Raw genomic sequence first — 19,541 nt, 5'->3', positions numbered from 1 at the left:
CAGATTTGAAAAATGAGGCTCGGTCAGAAAGGTCAAAAGTGGCTAAAGAGGGAAGGGGTTAACATTCAACCAAAATAAATATAAATATATTAGCCCAATTATATCAACACTGAACATATATACGTATATAAATCTCCCATAATCTCCGTATTATGTTATAGACTGGCAGTATAAGAGATATATCTATATATAAACATATATACACTACCCATATCACTACATTAATATATACAAAAAGATATATTTATAAAACAAAAAAATTATATATATATATATATATATATATATATATATATATATATATATGAACAGCCCTGTGCATTTTCCAAAAATTCATATCATCCTGCATATGCAGTCTTTAGCATAGTTCCGTTTAATTCAGAATCTTCGGTGTTCACTTTTTACAAAGATCCGATAACTTGACACTAGCAACAAATAAAAACAGCATTAGTCTTAAACAAAATTATTACAAAAAGGATGCAAAACTTTGTGACTCGTTCAAACCCTTTGGGGACAGTGTATCTAGCGTAACAATCCATTTCATTTCCTTTCTGAGGGTATGTGCACACAATGAGAGGCTTTTACGGCTGAAATGACAGACTGTTTTCAGGAGAAAACAGCTGCCTCGTTTCAGCCGTAATTCCTCCTCCTCGCATTTTGCGAGGCTTCTCTGACAGCCGTAAATTTTGAGCTGTGCTTCATTGAGTTCAATGAAGTACGGCTCAAATTACGTCTGAAAGAAGTGCCCTGCACTTCTTTTGACGAAGCTGTATTTTTACGCGTCGTCGTTTCACAGCTGTCAACCGACGACGCGTAAATGACAGGTCGTCTGCACAGTACGTCGGCAAACCCATTCAAATGAATGGGCAGATGTTTGCCGACGTATTGTAGCCCTATTTTCAGGCGTAAGACGAGGCATAATACGCCTCGTTTACGTCTGAAAATAGGTCGTGTGAACCCAGCCTTAGAAGGTTTTTCACAATATCCCCCCCACGGTTTCCAGCATAGATACGATCAATTCCCTTTACTTTCAGCAGTCTCCCATTGCTGCCATGAAACTCCTTGAAATGCCTTGCAAGAGGTTTGCTCCTATCACCAAAAAGGATATCATCCCCAATTTGTTGATGCTGAATACCCTTAATATCCCTGATATGTTCCATTATACGTATTTTCAAATCACGCGAGGTCATTCCGCTATAAATCTTAATACAGGGACAACGTGCATGGTAAATGACATTCCTTGTATTACAGTTTACAAAATGCACAATTTTATACATTTTGGTACAATCCGAGCCAGAGAACGAATCCGTTCTCTCCATTGTTTGACAGGCTCCGCATCTTCCACATGACACGTTGCCCTATTTTGGCCCTCTTGATCCAAATAAATATTTGTTTGATATAGAGGGAACATAGTGACTCCTAACAAGGATATCACGGAGATTGGGGCTCTGACGCGGTGTCATAGCAGGGAAAGGAGTAATAATTCTGGATAAGCGTTTGTCTGTTATCAAAATAGACCAATGCTTATTAAAATTCCCACGCATGATGTTCCACTGCTTATTGTACCCTGATATGTATCTTACCACGTTTTTATCAGGCCCTTTTCTTCCCTTCTCTTGGGGTTTAAGTAGATCAGTTCTGGTCTTTGTTTTAGCATATTCATATTCACGTATCACATCCGATTCTTCATAACCTCTATTGAGAAATCTATTCAGCAGATCCTTGGATCGATGCTCAAACCCATCCTCAGTAGAGCAAATCCTTCTGGCTCGGAGGAATTGCCCCCTTGGGATGGCCCTAATGATGTGCCTAGGGTGGGAGGAGTCAGCCGTTAAGTAAGAGTTCACAGAAGTGGTCTTTCTAAAAATATCGGTATTAAGCTTACCATCAGCCTCAACCTTTATCTTTAAGTCCAGGAAATCAATTTCGGTTTTGCTATACTTGCTTACTAATTCAATACCCATTTCATTAGTATTCAGATAGTTCAGAAATAGGTTGAGCTCATCCTCTGTACCTTGCTAAATAAACAAGACATCATCAATAAAACGCCTCCATGACAAAACATGCCACTCATCACAATAATTACCATTTGTTATCAAAGATCTTTCCCAAAATCCCATAAATAAGTTTGCATAGGATGGGGCACAAGTTGCCCCCATCGCAGTGCCTCGGTTTTGTAGATAGTATTTATCTTTAAAGGAACAGTGTCATGGCAAATAATTTTTTTTATATGTTAAAGATGTTAGTGCTTTAATAAAAACGTTTTTATTCATTTGTGTGTTTGTGTTTTACTTTTTCTTATTTTTAACACTTTTTCTTCCCTATGGGGGCTGCCATTTTTTGTTCCATTTCTGTGTGTGTCGATTAACGACACACACAGACATGGAGTACGGCAGCCACAGTCCCATAGGGACTGCGAACGGCTCCCGTCCCATTGACTGCCGTGTACGGCGTCTGTGTGGGAACTGCGCATGCGCCGCTCCCACACAGTCCTATTCGAAATTGGCGCCGTCCGGCGCCATTTTCCTGTGGACCGGAAGTCGCGGCCGGACAGTAATATTACTACTTCCGGTCGCGGCTTCCGGACTTGTGCACATGGAACAGCGGCAGCAAAGGGAGCGGACGGGCCGGAGGGAGCCGCGGCGGCAGGAGCAGGTAAGAGATTTCAATGTATGTTAGTGTTTGTGTGTGTTTACTACTGTATGTAAACCTACTACACTGTGGGTTACTTCAAAAAATGGCGACACACAGTGTAGGAGGTTAAACCTTTCAAACCCCTCGTTTATCCCGGCACTAGCCAGGATAAAGTAGGGGGGGATGCTGAGAGCTCACTAGAGCGAGGGCTTTTAACCCAATGTTGCAATGCTGCAATTTTGGGAACTAGCTCCATCTAGTGACCAAAAATGGGTAGTATTATAAATTAGAATTAATTTATAATATTTCCTGACTATTTCCTGACTCGTGAAAAAAATAAAAAAAATTTGAACCATGTTTAATCACCCACACACTAAATGTTTAATTTTTTAAAAAAAAACATGTTTTTCTGGCAACACATTCCCTTTAAAAACAAAAAAGTTATGTCTCAGCACATACTCCAGTAGTTCCAGGATGAGCTCAACCATCTCAAATGCCATATTACCTGTCTGCAGAAAAATCTACACGCACGTAGACCTTGATCATGATGTATTGATGTATACAAGGATTCTACATCACTTGTGACCAGATACATATTAGGTTCCAATCTCAGACCTTCAAGAGATACAAGAATATCAGTGTTATCACGTATATATGATGGAAGGGTTTCCACATGAGGTCTGAGATAGAAATCAATGAATCTGCATGTCAGTTCGCAAATCCCGCCGATTCCCGAAATAATCAGTCTGCCAGGAGGGCATTTGACATCTTTATGCACCTTAGGTAAAAGGTATAACGTTGGTACTCTAGGCTCTCTAACAATGAGACTCTCATGAACCTCCCGTGTGATCAACTGCTGTCCGCAAAATTATATCTAATTTGGAGCTAAACAGCCTCATAGGATTTTGCTCTAAGACCCTATAGGTTTCCTTGTCACCAAGTTGTCTCCCAAGCTCTCTTTCGTACATATCACAGGGCCATACCACGACATTTCCACCCTTATCCGCCGGCTTGAATACAACATCTTTCATTAGTTTCAATTCCCTTAAAGCCAACCTCTCACAGGGTTTCAAGTTGTCACTAAAATTATTAGAAATTGCTCTCAGATCCTCAGTGACCAACCTGACAAAGATATCAACCTGTGGACAAAGGGAAAAGGATGGAAATGTCGTGGATTTTATACGGGTACACAACGGAAATGTATTTATACTCATCTCATCTTCAAGACTTTCACCCCGCAATTCCTCGAATGCTTTAAGGGTCTCCCTTTCAACATCATTAGATGGTACGAACTCATCCGGATTTGAAAAAATAGCGTTTCAGCATAAGCTTACGGGCAAAAAGATGCAGATCCTTGACCGCTTCAAAGAGGTCAAAGTTAGCAGAAGGTGAGAAAGTTAAGCCCCTACTTAAAACAGAAATCTGTGCATCGGAGAGATCAATATTAGACAAATTAATTACCTTTAATGTTTCCTTATTTACATTTGATTCTCTCTGATGCCTCCATAATTTTTCCTTTTGTGAAAATTCCGGGTGTGCATTCGAGACCGATCTGATTCCTCTTGGTTTGTTATGGGTGTACGTTTGTCTAAAAAACGTTCCCCTAAATTGCTTCTGGTAGATGACACAGAAGATGATCGAGATGAGGTTATGGGTCGCCCAGATCTTTGCCATCTGTAACCACTATTAGACTGGTAGTCTGCAAGATCTCTTTTAAATTTCCTAGCCTTGTCTGCTTGGACCTCACTCTCCCACTTTTTAAAGTGCTTTCTCATTCAGCTCCTTCTTTAGTTTATCGTTTAATTCCTCAATTTCCACTTCAGTGATCTCCAGGGTTTTCTTATCTAACCCAATAAGAAGTTCCAGGAAATTCCTCGAACAATTTTTGCATGTCTCCTCCCACTTACTCCTAAAGGTTGTGTTATCAACCGGAAAGGAGGGGAACAATTGTATCCTTAGGCCACGAGGGATAATATCTTTATGTAAATAATTCTCGAGAGAGGCTTTATTCCACCACACTCGAGTTCTCTTTTTCAAAAGATATTTCAGGGACACTTTTATCTCTTTTACATCAGTATTTGCATCCTCATGGGGTAATTCAATACCATCAAAAACATTAGCTAATTGTGTGACCCAAGTTCGGTCGCGTAATTTATAATCCATGTATAGATTTTTATCTGCTTCAAAAATACAAAATACAAAATATTCAACAAAAATTTATCTTAAGCATGCATTATACCATCAGGTATAACTATCAATTATTCTGATTAATTGATAGTTATACCTGATGGTATAATGCATGCTTAAGATACATTTTTGTTGAACACATGTATTTAAAGAGGCTCTGTCACCAGATTTTGTAACCCCTATCTGCTATTGCAGCAGATCGGCACTGCAATGTAGATTACAGTAACGTTTTTATTTTTAAAAAACGAGCATTTTTGGCCAAGTTATGACCATTTTTGTATTTATGCAAATGAGGCTTGCAAAAGTACAACTGGGCGTGTTTAAAAGTAAAAGTACAACTAGGTGTGTATTATGTGCGTACATCGGGGCATTTTTACTACTTTTACTAGCTGGGCGTTCTGACGAGAAGTATCATCCACTTCTCTTCAGAACGCCCAGCTTCTGGCAGATCACGCTGTGACGTCACTTCCCCAGGTCCTGCATCGTGTCAGACGAGCGAGGACACATCGGCACCAGAGGCTACAGTTGATTCTGCAGCAGCATCAGCGTTTGCAGGTAAGTAGTTACATCGACTTACCTGCAAATGCCGATGCTGCTGCAGAATCAACTGTAGCCTCTGGTGCCGATGTGTCCTCGCTCGTCTGACACGATGCAGGACCTGGGGAAGTGACGTCACAGCGTGATCTGCCAGAAGCTGGGCGTTCTGAAGAGAAGTGGATGATACTTCTCGTCAGAACGCCCAGCTAGTAAAAGAAGTAAAAACGCCCCGATGTACGCACATAATACACGCCCAGTTGGACTTTTACTTTTAAACACGCCCACTTGGACTTTTGCAAGCCTCATTTGCATAAATACAAAAATGGTCATAACTTAGCCAAAAATGCTCGTTTTTTAAAAATAATAGCAGATAGGGGTTGCAAAATCTGGTGACAGAGCCTCTTTAATGTAATATGGAATTTAGAAATCTGAGGACACTATGTGGCAACAATCGGTGCTGACATTGATGTTAACAGTAGCAAGCACACCTGATAATGGTGTGTACGTGTCTGACGATTATGTTTTTGGCAATATGTGAATATGTGCCATTGTCAAAGTGTGTGCCATTGTTAGTAACATCAGATATTTGAGTGCTTTGAAGCATTTAATCATCCTTGGGACTCCTTTAGTACCAGTTTTACATACAAAATTTTGCAGCATTTCCGTGGTTTTTAAAGGGACTAATATGCTGCAGCCAGATGTTAGATAAAAGTCTATAGTAAAATATGAGAATGTCTACATAGACAGTGTTTTAGCCTTTTTTGGTGTCAGTGGCATTTAAAGGGAACCCATCACCAGAATTTCACCTATTAAACCAGCAATACCTGGTGGTAGTGGGTGAAAAATAATTTCTATATAACCTATAATTGTCTTCTTAGTCAGCTCTGTAGCTTTAGTACTCAGTTTTTTAGTGTTCCCACACCGTATATTCATAAGCATAAAAGAGTCATATCTTCGTTTGAAAAGAGTCAAATCTTCATTCCTCAAGTCTTTCAGAGTTTACCCCACCTCCTTACTTTTGATTGACAGCTCCTCGCCTTCCCGCTGCACACAAAATCCCACGCTTGTGCATTGATGTCCTATTCTGGGGTGTGCGCTCAAACAGACACCAGATTATTGCGATAAAAGGTGCAAAATATTTGCAGACCGTTATTTACAGTCGGAGGAGGAGTTTAGGAGAGGGGATAACGGCAATTAACTTTTGATAGCAGCAGCCAGTGAAGGATAAGTAAAGTTCAATAGGTGAAATGCTGGTGACAGGTTCCCTTTAAATCAAAAAGATGCTGCAGCCAGATGTTAGATAAAAGTCTATAGTAAAATATGAGAATGTCTACATAGACAGTGTGTTGGTTTTAGCCTTTTTTGGTGTCAGTGGCATTTTAATAAAAAAGATGAATGCTCTAGGTATGGCGTTTTAATGTGGTGGCCCCTATCACCACAGGCCCCATATCATCTGCATGGTCTTCCTTTGCGGATGGTATACCATTACATGTATGATAAAGGAAAGTCCTGAAGCATCACACGACACTCATTGAAATCAGGTCAGCCACTTGGTTTCTGATCGGCTTTTCTCAGAAAGCCGATGCAGCAGACTTAATAGAAAGTCTATGAGCCCATACACCAACTGCTCCCGAGAAAAGCCGATCAGAAACAAAGCGGCTCAGCACTCACCTGAGCGCTTCTGCCGCTTCGTTTTAGCGATTGGTGTGGGTCTCAGTGCTCCCCGCCGATCAAAACTTCTGACATGTCACTATGACATGTTAGGAGTTGTTTAAAGTGTAGTTACATTTTTTAACAAAGGCCACAAAGTTAGCTCTGTAAATGCAGTCTAAGGCTGGAATCACACGAGCGTGTGCCTTTTGCGCACGCAAGAAACGCGGCGTTTTGCCTGCGCAAAAAGCACTTGACAGCTCCGTTTGGCAGCATCATATGATGCCCGGCTACGTGGTTTTCGCGCAGCCTCCATCATTATGATACTCCATTCGGATGTTTGTAAACAGAAAAGCACATGGTGGGTGCTTTTCGGTTTTCATTCATCCTTTTCACAGCTGTTGCGCGAATCACGCTGGTCGCACGGAAGTGCTTCCGTGTGGCATGCGTGGTTTTCACGCACCCATTGACTTCAATGGGTGCATGATGCGCGAAAAACGCTCAAACAACGGACATGTCGTGTCTTTTACGCAGCGGACCAACGCTGCGTAAAAATCACGCACATGTCTGCACGGCCCCATAGACTAATATAGGTCCGTGCGACGCACGTGAAAATCATGCGCATTGCACGGACGTATATCCCATTCGTCTGAATAAGCCCTAATAGAGATGAGTCCCAAACAAAGTTTCTTCTTTATTGTCTTAATAAAACCCTAAAGGTCGTAAGAATGAGGGTTGTCCAAGGCAGAATACCTTTTTAAATATTGATATTCTGCGGTTATCATATTTTCTGTGCTTTTATGAGCACTTCTAACATTTTAGAGCTTGTTCTGTGAAGACCTAGGACTTTTATACTTGTTATTATTAAATATAAAAGAAAACTTTAGACCTTTTTTTTTTTTGCAGTAATTTTACTTTTCATAGTCAATGTATAAGTAGTAAAGCCAGGATACTTAGGTTATGGTTAAACAACTTAAACTGAATGGCAGCTGATGAAACATGGTCAATTTTGGTGTCTCAGCTCAGTGAGATTACTCAGCAGTAAGTCTTTGTTGGCTCCAGTAATTCGATTGTACTGTAATACAAAGATTTGAGTTTATTAATCACAGTAGAAAGATTACACAGTTATGAAAAATATAATTTTATTTTACTGTAATATAATGTCATTTAACACAAAGAAATATTAATAGTTAAAGGGGTTGTCCCACAATTAAATATTACATTTTTCTGTTAGATCATAACAATGATAAGAAATATAATAATTTTTTAATTGGGATACCTTTAAAAACAATTGCTCCTCTAACTAGATATTACATACTTGCACCCCCTCTTTTTTTATTCACTCTCAGAACATCCACCTAATGTATCCAGCGCTCATGAGTAGCTGTCACGATCACAGGGTATGTGGACCAACTAGCGGAGAGGCAGCTGACCAGGTCTCAGTCTACAAAAGTCCATAGCAGTTCGTAACACTCGGGTCAGGGGCGTAACTAGGAAAGACTGGGCCCCATAGCAAACTTTTGACTGGGGCCCCCCCTCTGCTGGGTATCACACAACCCCCCCTTGTAGATAGTGCCTCCCTATAGATTCCACCACAAAGCGCCCCCCTATAGATAGCACCATACACAGCCCCCTGCAGATAACGCCATACAGCCCCCCTCTGTAGATAACGCCATACAGCCCCCCTGTAGATAACGGCATACAGCCCCCTCTGTAGAGAACGCCATACAGCCCCCCCTGTAGATAACGCCATACAGTCCCCCCTGTAGAGAACGCCATACAGCCCCCCCTGTAGATAACGCCATACAGTGCCCCCTGTAGAAAACGCCATACAGCCCCCCCTGTAGATAACGCCATACAGAACCCCTCTGTAGATAACGCCATATAGCCCCCCCCCCCAAAAAAAAACGTCCTATAGTTTGTCCTACAAAAGACATGCATCCCCTATCCACAGGATAGGGGATACATGTGTGATCGCTGGCAGCGATAAGGAGAACGGGGGACCGAAAGTCCCCCGAAGTTCTCCATGACTAACCTCGGACTTCCGGCGTCTGCGCAGTTCAATAAAAATGAAAGGAGCGCTAGTCACGCATGCGCACAAGCGCGACCGGCGCTCCATTCATTTCTACGGAGCTGCCGACACAGACCCCGGAAGTCTGAGGTTTGTCATGGAGAACTTAGGGGGGACTTTTGGTCCCCTGTTCTCCTCATCCCTGCCAGCGATCACACATGTATCCCCTATCCTGTGGATAGGGGATACACGTCTTATGTAGGAACAACCCCTTCAGTGGCGTCGCGCTGTAGCAGCCATAGTGGCTGCTAGCGGAGCCTGCGGCCATGGGAGGGGGCCGTGCCGGCGGGTGGCACGGGCCCCCTCATGCTGCAGGCTCTGTAGAAGTCGCTACGGCTGCTATAGCGGTAGTTACGCCACTGCGTATAGGTTTGTACGGCGTAAAACTACAGCTCCCAGCATGGCCGGAACAATGGTAAGGATATGCTGGGAGATGCGGTTTCACAAAAAAAATCCTATCACCATCATCTCGCTGCAGATCGTACAGTGACTACATTACTGATTAGAGGCAGAATAAACATTTACATTAAGTGACTCACCGGTGACGTCTCAGATTCTAGTTCTTTTCTTCTCCCTCCGGTTCAGACATCTATGATGGATTTCTCCCGGCCATGACCCATTTCTGCAGTTTTCCGTTTAGATGTCTTCAGCTTCTCACTTTTAAAACATTTCTGCACCTATAAACAAAGTTAAAATTCTCAACACATCTAAATATAACTGTCACAAACACACAACGTGCCCCCTGTAGATAGTGACCTACATAGAAGCCCCTATAGATAGTGCCCACATATGGACTCCAGAGCTGCAAGGCAATAGTGCTAACCACTGAGCCACCGTGCTGCCCTACATATAGCTTCCCCTATAGTTAGTGCTCCACGTATAGCCCACCTCTGTATATAGTGTCTCACATATAGCTCCCCCTGTATATAGTGTCCCACATATAGCCCACCCCTGTAGACTGTGCACTACATATAGCCACCCTGTTGCTAGTGCCCCACAGGTAACCCACCCCTGTATATAGTGTCCCACATATAGACCCCCCTGTATATAGTGGCCCACATATAGACCCCCCTGTATATAGTGGCCCACATATAGACCCCCACCTGTATATAGTGGCCCACATATAGAGCCCCCTGTATATAATGGCCCACATATAGAGCCCCCTGTATATAGTGGCCCCCACCCCCACATATAGACCCCCCTGTATATAATGGCCCACATATAGAGCCCCCTGTATATAATGGCCCACACACCCACATATAGACCCCCCTGTAGCTACTAACCCACATATAGACCCCCCTGTAGCTACTGCCCCACATATAGACCCCCTAAAAAACAAAAACTTGACATACTCACATTCTCCGGTTCCCACGCTGTTCACTGGCGATGCAGACATGCTCTCTTCTGAGCATGTCTGCAGGAGCTGAACGAGCGTCCTCCAATGACGCTGATTGGCGGGGCAGAATGACTTGCCCCGCCAATCAGCACCTTCCAAGCATGGAAGCGGCGCGATGATGTCATCGCGCCGCTAGCCAATCAGTGTCATTGTAAGGCACTGGATGGTCAGGCACGGAACATGCCCGGCCATTCAGTGCTAATACATGTATTTGGCTGCCGCTAGCACTGGGGCCCCCTCCGGTGCTAGCGACACCTACAGGCATGAGAGGGCCTGTGTAAGGCTCGGCGTCGCGGGCCCCACAGTAGCGACGCTACCGCTGTAGTAGCCATAACGGCTGCTAGCGGCGCCACCGGGCCCCCTCAAGCCCCGGGCCCCGTAGCAGCCGCTACTGCTGCTACCGCGGTAGTTACGCCACTGACTCGGGTACCTCAACTAGTCCATACAGTGGCTGTGGCTTCAGCACGGATGGAGGCGCGCACATGAAAACAATCATCATCATCAACCACATGATTTCCTGGTCTATAAGAAGGCCCCAGCCCTCCTGATCCTTGCCTGAGGGTTGTTAGTTATCCCAAGTCTGTTTTGCAAATGGTCCCTTAGTGTTTCCCGTTCCAGTTGTTACCCGTGTCCTGTTACCTGTTCCTGTATCCCGTGCTGTTCTTGTTCCTGTGCCTACTAGTGTCGAAGTCGTGTCTACTGCACCTGCTGTCGTTGCCACGTCCAGTGTCTTCTGCCACGTCCAGTGTCTTCTGCTACATCTTGTACTGTCTGCCACGTTTGGCGCAACCTGCGGCACCGACCTCCATCTGTGCTGAAGCCACAGCCACGGTCTCGCAAATGGCCCTTTAAGAGCGGGCACGAGCGTGCGCGCGCACCCTACGGGACACAGCGGACCGGAGCAGAAGTGAGCGCTTACATCTCCTAGGAAGGAGATGGGGACCAGCGCTCACAGATCCATGGCTGTGGGCGTCGGGAGGTGAGTAAACCTGACGGCCCGAGGCCATGGACGCTACAGTAGCAGCCACTTCTTGATTCTGCTAACCATGTACAAGAGGATCTGGGCAGTGGGACTGAGCTACTGGGCATGTGTGTCCACTGGAACTGGATACATTAGGTGGACATTCTGTGAGAGAAGCAAAATAACACTAGGGGGCGCCATAACAAGTACATAATAACAATTGATGCACATGGGCATTTTTTAAATGATTCCAATTGAGCAATTTTTATGTTTAACAAAGAAATTTATATTGAATCGTGAGACAACCCTATTAAGGCAAACTGGCATTCATATATGGCTGCCTCAATTGTATGGACAGCACTATAAGCTGTGCATATAAGCTGCTTTTCTGTCCCTGCGGAATCTGCACCGAAAAAATCTGCAACAACAATACAGTCCAATTCAAGTGAATGTCATTTTGCAAACCCCATACAAGAGCTACTGAAAGAGAGCATGCTCCAGGTTTTTAATTTCAGTCAATTTCAATACTATTAGAAAGGGAATTTTTGCATGTGGCTTTTGGATTATGAAAAATTCCATGTGCTTAATACAATTTTATAGGCACAACTACAAAGGACACTGCTATGTGAAAGGGACAACTACATGGACACTGCTATATGATCAAATAATAGAACAGGCAACAGCATTTTCGATGCAAAGGTTTTATCTATGCACATCCTGTGAATATAAGAGGCAATATTTCGGCCCCATACAAGTGTCTTTATCAAACCTCTGTGATTGGAACTATTGAATGAGCTCTGATATGTGGCTAGCTCAACTAGACACTGGGAACCTAACTGTTATTCTAATTCAAATAGGAACAGATGCTCACCTAAGTTTTAGCACCCTCCAGTGCGGGTTACAAATTTATTGATGATTTTGTAGGACATGCCGCAAATTTACATGCAAAACCAGGCTATTAACTATCAAGTTGTTATTGGTGCACACCATATGTGGGCGTGGTTTTTGGCCGCATGAGGATGCCGCTTAGTGTGTCCTCACCCTCAGTGCTAGTTGCATATTTTATTAAAATTGCAACACAGAGTCTACACGATCAACATCCAATCAGCTCATCAGCATTGAGCTTTCATACAGCTATTGCTTCTGATTTTGACTATCTTTAAACATACGACGAGCTCCAAAGTAGCAGAACATCCTTAACCCCTTAAAGACATATGCTGTACATGTATGGCGGACCCACACCTATCTCTAGAATGGCACCCCCTAAACCCGTTCTACTGCACTGTGTTGTCGCTGAAGCGTGTGATTTCCGACCATGAAGAAGAAAACAGCGTAGCTCGATGAGCTACACTGCTTCCGTAAGTCCCATAGAACTGAATGGTTGTTACATAAACAGCATAGCTCGCATGCTACGCTGCTTCCGTAACTGCCATTCACTACTATGTGACTTACGGAAACAGCGTAGCTCAGCGAGCTACAATGTTCCCTGTAATTTATGGCCGGAAATCACATGCTTCAGCTAAGCTGAGCTACACTGTTTCCCTAAGTCCCATAGTAGTAAATGGCAGTTACGGAAGTAGCGTAGTATGCGAGCTACGCTGTTTATGTAACTATTGCTATTATATCACTACTATGGGAGTTATGGATACAGCGTAGCTCAGCGACCTACACTGTTTTCTTCTTCATGGCCGGAAATCACAAGCTTCAGCCACAACACAGAGCATTAGAATGGGGTTTAGGGGGCCCCGTTCTAGAAATAGGTGCGGGTCCCAGAGGTGGGATCCGCATCTATCTGACATTTATGACATATCCTGTGGATATGTCATAAATGAACCTGATGGAATAACCCCTTTAAGGATGAGTGCCCACAACTAATGCCTCTGTTGAGCTTAATATATCCTAGTTTGTCACTGACCAAGCATAATCTACCAGCTGACAAGGATATAAAAAGTATATAAAATCTACTGTATATAATTCAGTTCTAGTATAATGCAATCGTTTATAAATTTACATACCAAAACACCATTTTTGTAGAGGAAAATATCTGGTACACCATCAATGGCAAATTCCTGCACCAGATCCTAAAGATGATACAATACAGCTTTAGATAATAGAAGCCTCCAGTTTATTTTCACTTCTATAGTTATAGATATATAATGTTAGACATTATGTTGAAACAATAGTTACATTTGAAGTGTTAACATCCACTTTCTTGAAAATGACATCAGGCATCTCTTGACATAATGACTGTAGAAAATAAGGATACAATTTTTTTGTTAATTTATTGTATGATATGGAAAAAGTATCTGTTTGTTTACTTGTTTGTTCTTGATGGGTCTATTTATACAATGCTAAACTCTATACGGACAACATCAGTATTCTGTTTCATAATAAGTTTAGATAAGATTGTATTGATTGCTTTAGGTTCCCTTTTCTTGCCCTGTATTGATCATAGATTACCATTAGTGCAGCCAGGGACTGTGGGGCTTGAGTGCTCTGCCGGATCACAAGGGGGAGCTAAGTTAGGGAATTTGGGCCCACTCACCCCAGTTAAAGGGCCGGTGCCTGGGGCAGTTGGACCACCCGCCTCTGGAAACAGACCTTTCTATGTATGCAGCTAGAACAATACACATGCTATCTATAGAGTGGCAAGATCTTGGGGATTGAATTTTTAATCAATGTCAATTATAAATGTATTGAACATTTTTTCATTTGGTAAAATGTACACTAATTGTTAAAGCTGTAAAAGCCCTCTATCTGCTTTAACCTATGATACCCATATGCCTTAATAGGGCATATGGAATGGGGTTGTTGTAAGGACAACCCTTTTCAGGCAGTAAAATACACTTAGTGGGTACTAGGGTGGGGGATGGGCTTTAAGAATGGCACAATCTTGATTATGTATATGTTGCTTGAAGTCATATTAGACAGATTAGATGGTGATGGTATGAACTGTGACTAGTGTAGTTATAATTAAATGTTATCCCATCTAAATTAGTGCTGAATAACAATAATAATAAAATAATAATAAGAATAATAGTAAAAAAAAAAAATCCTTACAGGTGCTGAAACTCTTTTTGTGACAGCTCCAAATCCCCCTTTAAACAACTATAGAGTTAAATGACAACATTCTGACTGCCTGCAGTAACCACAAGGGGGAGCTCATTTCATACAAATGTATACAGTTCCCATTGAACTCAATAATAGCTGTTTAATCTGTATGAAGTAAACTACTCCTAGTGGCGGCAGCAGGTATAAATAATTGCTGGGTGGTGGGAGACAGAGCGGGATCCTTAATTAAGCCTTCCCCCTGAGGGCTGTACCACCTGTACAGTGGATCTACATAGGGCATTTTATCCTTTTTGTACAGTGACTAGGTTTGGTTCTGACAAGCAACTCTCACACCATTTGAAAGGCTTTCAACAGAATTTTATCTGATACCAGGAAATTTAAGCTATGACTCTGTTCATTTATTTAACTGACATTATTAGGATCTGCTCACACAGGACCAATTTGTTGCAGAAATGTATGGTTTGGAAAAATCCATGCTGTAGAAACAACCCCGTTTAGATGTATGAAATGGATTCTCAGAAATTTCTGCAACAAATCTGTCTTATGAGAACATATCTCATATATATACTAGTATATACCTCGTAGTCAGATTTTCTTTGTTACTTAATTATCTTTATGTGATGCTGCTTACTTCAAGATAGGGAAGTAGTCTTTTGCAATGTCCACATCTATAAGATATAAACGCAAATACTACAGGTTTTCTTCCAGCGTCTCTTAAAATGTTTTCCATTGAATACTATAAAAAAAATAATTGGAAAAATAAACCATAAAACAAAAACTTCTGGTTGTGCATATTTTAAAAGCAAAACAAATGAGTTCACATCTTCAAAAAAATTTACATTATTATATGTACAACATAAACCAGCAGCACTTAATATTAAACTATAACATCTGCAAATAAATAAGTGAAGAATAGAAATCAGAAGAATTAATGAATTACTTGATATTACTTCACTGATATAATGATGATAGAAATGCTCCCTTTAATTGAGGTAGTTTACGCAAATGACTGAGCTGCCTCCGCAGGTGCAAATGTTCATGACCCTCAGTACGATTGGTGTTTATGGCAGTCTGCAATAGTCAAATGCAATCCAGGAAGCTACAGGCAAGCTAAAAGTGTAAATCTACCCTTGAATACCAGGGTTTTAAATTAAAAAGGTTAAAAAAAAACTGTACTGATTAATTTCTTAATATATCCGTTTTTGTGATACAAAGCTCCAAATACCCCAAATAACAGATTTAAAATAATATACAGGCTGTCTGCAGCCTCCACTAGAGGACAGTTAGATGAAGTAGAACATAGCCCTGGGCTGTTCCCCAAAGTTGTGCTCTCCTTTTCCACCCCCGCCCCGCTATACCGTGTCTATATTTAACACCACCTTTCTGTGCGAGCATTGACAAATAGGTGTTACTATTCTCCCTGTCAAAGAGCTGTGTCTCTACATACTGACAGTCTCCAACTATCGTTGACAGAATCACACTGTGTAGGGACACATCCTAACAAGGGTAATGGTAAAACCTATTAGTCCTGGACTACGCAGACTTTTTGTGAAATACAAGGATTTCCTACAACAGACATGTCAGGACAGGCGACAGCTCCTCTATAAGTCCAGTGACTCATAGGTGACATCTTCTCTGAAGGTATTCGGTCCCTTTTCTTCTCCATCTGGTCCAGACCTCATGACGACTTCTCCCAGACATTACTTATTTCTATAGAATTTGCCACTCCTTTGTCTCTGGCTCCTCACTTTTCCAAAGTTTCCACACCGATAAATGAAGATAAAATTCACTTGGTGCCACACACTATGCCCCTAAATATAATAGCATCATACACTGCTCCCTTGAATATAATAGTACCATACACTGTGCCCCTGAATATAATAGCACCATATTCTGTGCTCCTGAATATAATAGTACTGTACACTGCGCCCCTGAATATAATAGTACCGTATACAGTGTCCCTGAATATAGTAGTAGTACCATACACTGCTCCCCTGAATACAATTTTGTCAAACACTGTAAAGTAAAGCACCACACACAAAGTGCCTCCTGTAGGTAGTACCACTCACAATGTCCCCTGTAGATAGTACCATTCACAATGCCTTCTGTAGATAGTGCCCCAAATAGAGCCCCCTGTAGATAGTGCCCCTCATAGAGCCCCTGCTAGATAGTACACCTCATAGAGCCCCTTGTAGATAATGCCCCACAGAGCCCCCTATAGATAGTGCCCCCATAGAGCCCCCTGTAGATAGTGCCCTCATAGATAGTGGAATTCACAATTGCCCCTGTAACTAGTGCCTCATATAGAGCCCCCTTTACATAGGGCCCCTCATAGAGCCTTCTTTAAATAGTGAACCTTATAGAGCCCCCTGTAGATAGTACACCCCTCATAGAGCACCCTGTAGAAAGTTCCCCATGTACTCATGTATACTGCCTATATACTCCTGTCCTCCTGTATACGGCCTCTATACTCCTGTCCTCATGTATACTGCCTCCATACTCCTGTCCTCCTGTATACTGCCTGTATACTCATGTCCTCCTGTATACTGCCTCTATGCTCCTGTCCTCATGTATACTGCCTCTATACTCCGGTTATCCTGTATACTGCCTATACACTCCTGTCCAGGGGCGTAGCTAAAGGCTCATGAGCCCTGGTGCAAGACTTCAGCTTGAGCCCCCCTACCCCTCCTCAATACCACCAGAACCCTGTACACGCCTATGCCTAGCCGACTTGCCCGACAGACCCCATGAATGCCTCCACAGAATAATGCTCCTCATAGCTGTCCCCATAGTATAATGCCCCATAGCTGCCCCCGCACAGTATAAAGCCCCCATAGCTGCCCCACACAGTATAATGCCCCCATATAGTATAATGCCCCCATAGCTGCCCCCACAGTATAACGCCTCCATAGCTGCCCCCTCAGTATACTGCCACCCATAGCTGCCCCATACTGTATAATGCTCCCCATACAGTATAATGCACCCTATACAATATAATGCCCCCATACAATATAATGCCCCCATACAGTATAATGACACACATAGCTGTCCCATACTGTATAATGCCCGCCATACAGTATAATGCCCCCTTAGCCATCCTATACAGTATAATGCCCCATATAGTATAATGATCCCTCAGCAGCTACCATATGAGACCCCCGTCCCATACCCAGTATAATGCCCCCCTCCCATACCCAGTATAATGCCCCCTTATGTACCTAATAGAAAAATAATAACATAATTACTTAGCTATCCCCGTTCCCACGACCAGTGGAGGAGATCCTTCCCAGGCTTAGGGGGCCCGGTCGCAACTGAGACCGTTGCGACCCCTACAGCTACACCACTGCTCCTGTCCTCCTGTATACTGCCACTATACTCCTATCCTCCTGTATACTGCCTCTATACTCCTATCCTCCTGTATACTGCCTCTATACTCCTGTCCCCCTGTATACTGCCTATATACTCCTGTCCCCCTGTATACTGCCTATATACTCCTATCCTCCTGTATACTGCCTCTATACGCCTGTCCTCCTGTATACTGCCTATATACTCCTGTCCTCCTATATACTGCCTCTATACTCATATCCTCCTGTATACTGCCTCTATATTCCTGAACTCCTGTATACTGCCTATATACTCCTGTTCTCTTGTATACTGCCTCTATACTCCTGTCCTCGTGTATACTGCCTATATACTCCTGTAATCCTCTATTCAATAAACTTGGCTCTTGAACACTGGACGTCGGAGGGACCTGTCATCATTACAGTGCAAGCAGCTACTTTTATTGGTGCTTGTTGGTGCTTAGTGATCCATGCAGGCAGGGGAGGTATCTGTAGCTGTATGTCGCTGAGTACCTACTATGGCTGTGACCCGTCCCGACCTGTCCATCAGCGGACATATACGGAACGCAGCGCCACACAGCACATCAGTGAGTGGCTCGGGACCCCATGGAGGTCTTTCACACGACTCTTCAGGGGGTAGCGACCCACAGTTTGGGAAACACCGTACTAAAGAATAAATAAGTTTGCAAATGAGCTTTACTAAAAATTACACCACGTTTACTATTTCTTGCGTCGTGTTTACATACGATCCTGGGTCAAACTTTATATGGCTCCTTCCCCTCTCCCTGTAAATTGTATACAGAGCAGAGCTCTGTGAAGGGGCCATGTGACCTCCTCACTTGGCCACTTCATCCAGTAAGCAAGCCAAGGAGTAGTAAGAAATAACAAACATATAAGATTTATTAAGACTGGCATTTCATACACCAGTCTTAATAACCGATGTGTTGGAGTCATCTTATAAATGTGTTGCATCTTTCGGCTAGCCATGCGACACAATTGCGGCAAAATGACCTAGGCTGTGCACCATCCATTAACTGCTTTCCATTGAACATAAAATATAAAAAAGTACACTCACCTTACTGATCCTCTTCTCCTCTCCCCCCCCCCGGGTCCCCCCAGGCTCCCTCCGCATGCCACAGCTCATACAAGGGTCTTATATGCGATACAACACTAAAAATCCTGAGTGCTGTGTCACACACAACATCCTGACGCCGCCCGGCATCAGTACGTTCTATGAGCCGCAGCGTGCTGAGGGAGCCTGCTGCGCTGAGATGAGCTTCTTTTTTTTTTAAATTGTCTGATGGGGATGGGGGTAGTCTGATGTGGGTAGTCCGATCAGGGGGGGGGGGGCAAGCTACGGGGATAAAGTCCCCCCCCCCCCCCATAATTTCTAATAAGCTCAATTACATACCTATTTAATTTCTAGTAAAATGGCCACTTATGGCCAAGATAAGAAGAAAACTAATCCTGGACAATCTCTGTATATATTTTTCCTTTTAAGCCTCATGCACATGGCTGTATTACGGCTCCGTTTTGCTTGTAGGGGAGAATAGCTCTGCACACGAAGGCCATACAGCTTCATTCTAGGGCTCTGCTATGTTCATGCGGCTTTATTCTAATGCATTGCATTACATCAGCCTAATTTCAACTAGTCCAACAGGTTACATTTCGAGAATCTCCATACAGGAAAAA

The 19,541-nt window shown here is 43.0% G+C and overlaps 1 protein-coding gene across 1 annotated transcript; it reads right to left on the bottom strand.

Annotated features, from left to right (window-relative positions):
- Positions 1-7,917: 7,917 nt before the first annotated feature.
- LOC142749907 (thioredoxin-like) lies at positions 7,918-18,981 on the bottom strand. The gene is made up of 5 exons (XM_075858534.1): positions 18,925-18,981; positions 15,140-15,244; positions 13,624-13,683; positions 13,452-13,517; positions 7,918-8,083 (listed from the first exon to the last, which is right to left on the bottom strand). Exons 1-5 carry the CDS (start codon positions 18,979-18,981, stop codon positions 8,012-8,014), a joined length of 360 nt encoding a protein of 119 aa, XP_075714649.1. The 3' UTR covers positions 7,918-8,011.
- Positions 18,982-19,541: the final 560 nt, after the last annotated feature.

This window comes from Rhinoderma darwinii, chromosome 1 (assembly GCF_050947455.1).
Source record: "Rhinoderma darwinii isolate aRhiDar2 chromosome 1, aRhiDar2.hap1, whole genome shotgun sequence".
Taxonomy (NCBI): domain Eukaryota; kingdom Metazoa; phylum Chordata; class Amphibia; order Anura; family Rhinodermatidae; genus Rhinoderma; species Rhinoderma darwinii.
Note: the sequence above shows the minus strand (reverse complement) of the source record. Positions and strands in the feature narration are given on the sequence as shown.

Bases quoted from the DNA above. Each gene is read 5' to 3' on its own strand.
- LOC142749907 (XM_075858534.1), bottom strand. From the start codon at position 18,981: ATGCGGAGGGAGCCTGGGGGGACCCGGGGGGGGGGAGAGGAGAAGAGG. The intron at 15,245-18,924 runs GTGAGTGTACTT...TTTTTTTTATAG, and splicing joins AGGAGAAGAGGATCAGTAAG to TATTCAATGGAAAACATTTT. The intron at 8,084-13,451 runs GTATGTAAATTT...TTTGTATTACAG, and splicing joins TCTACAAAAATGGTGTTTTG to TACAATCGAATTACTGGAGC.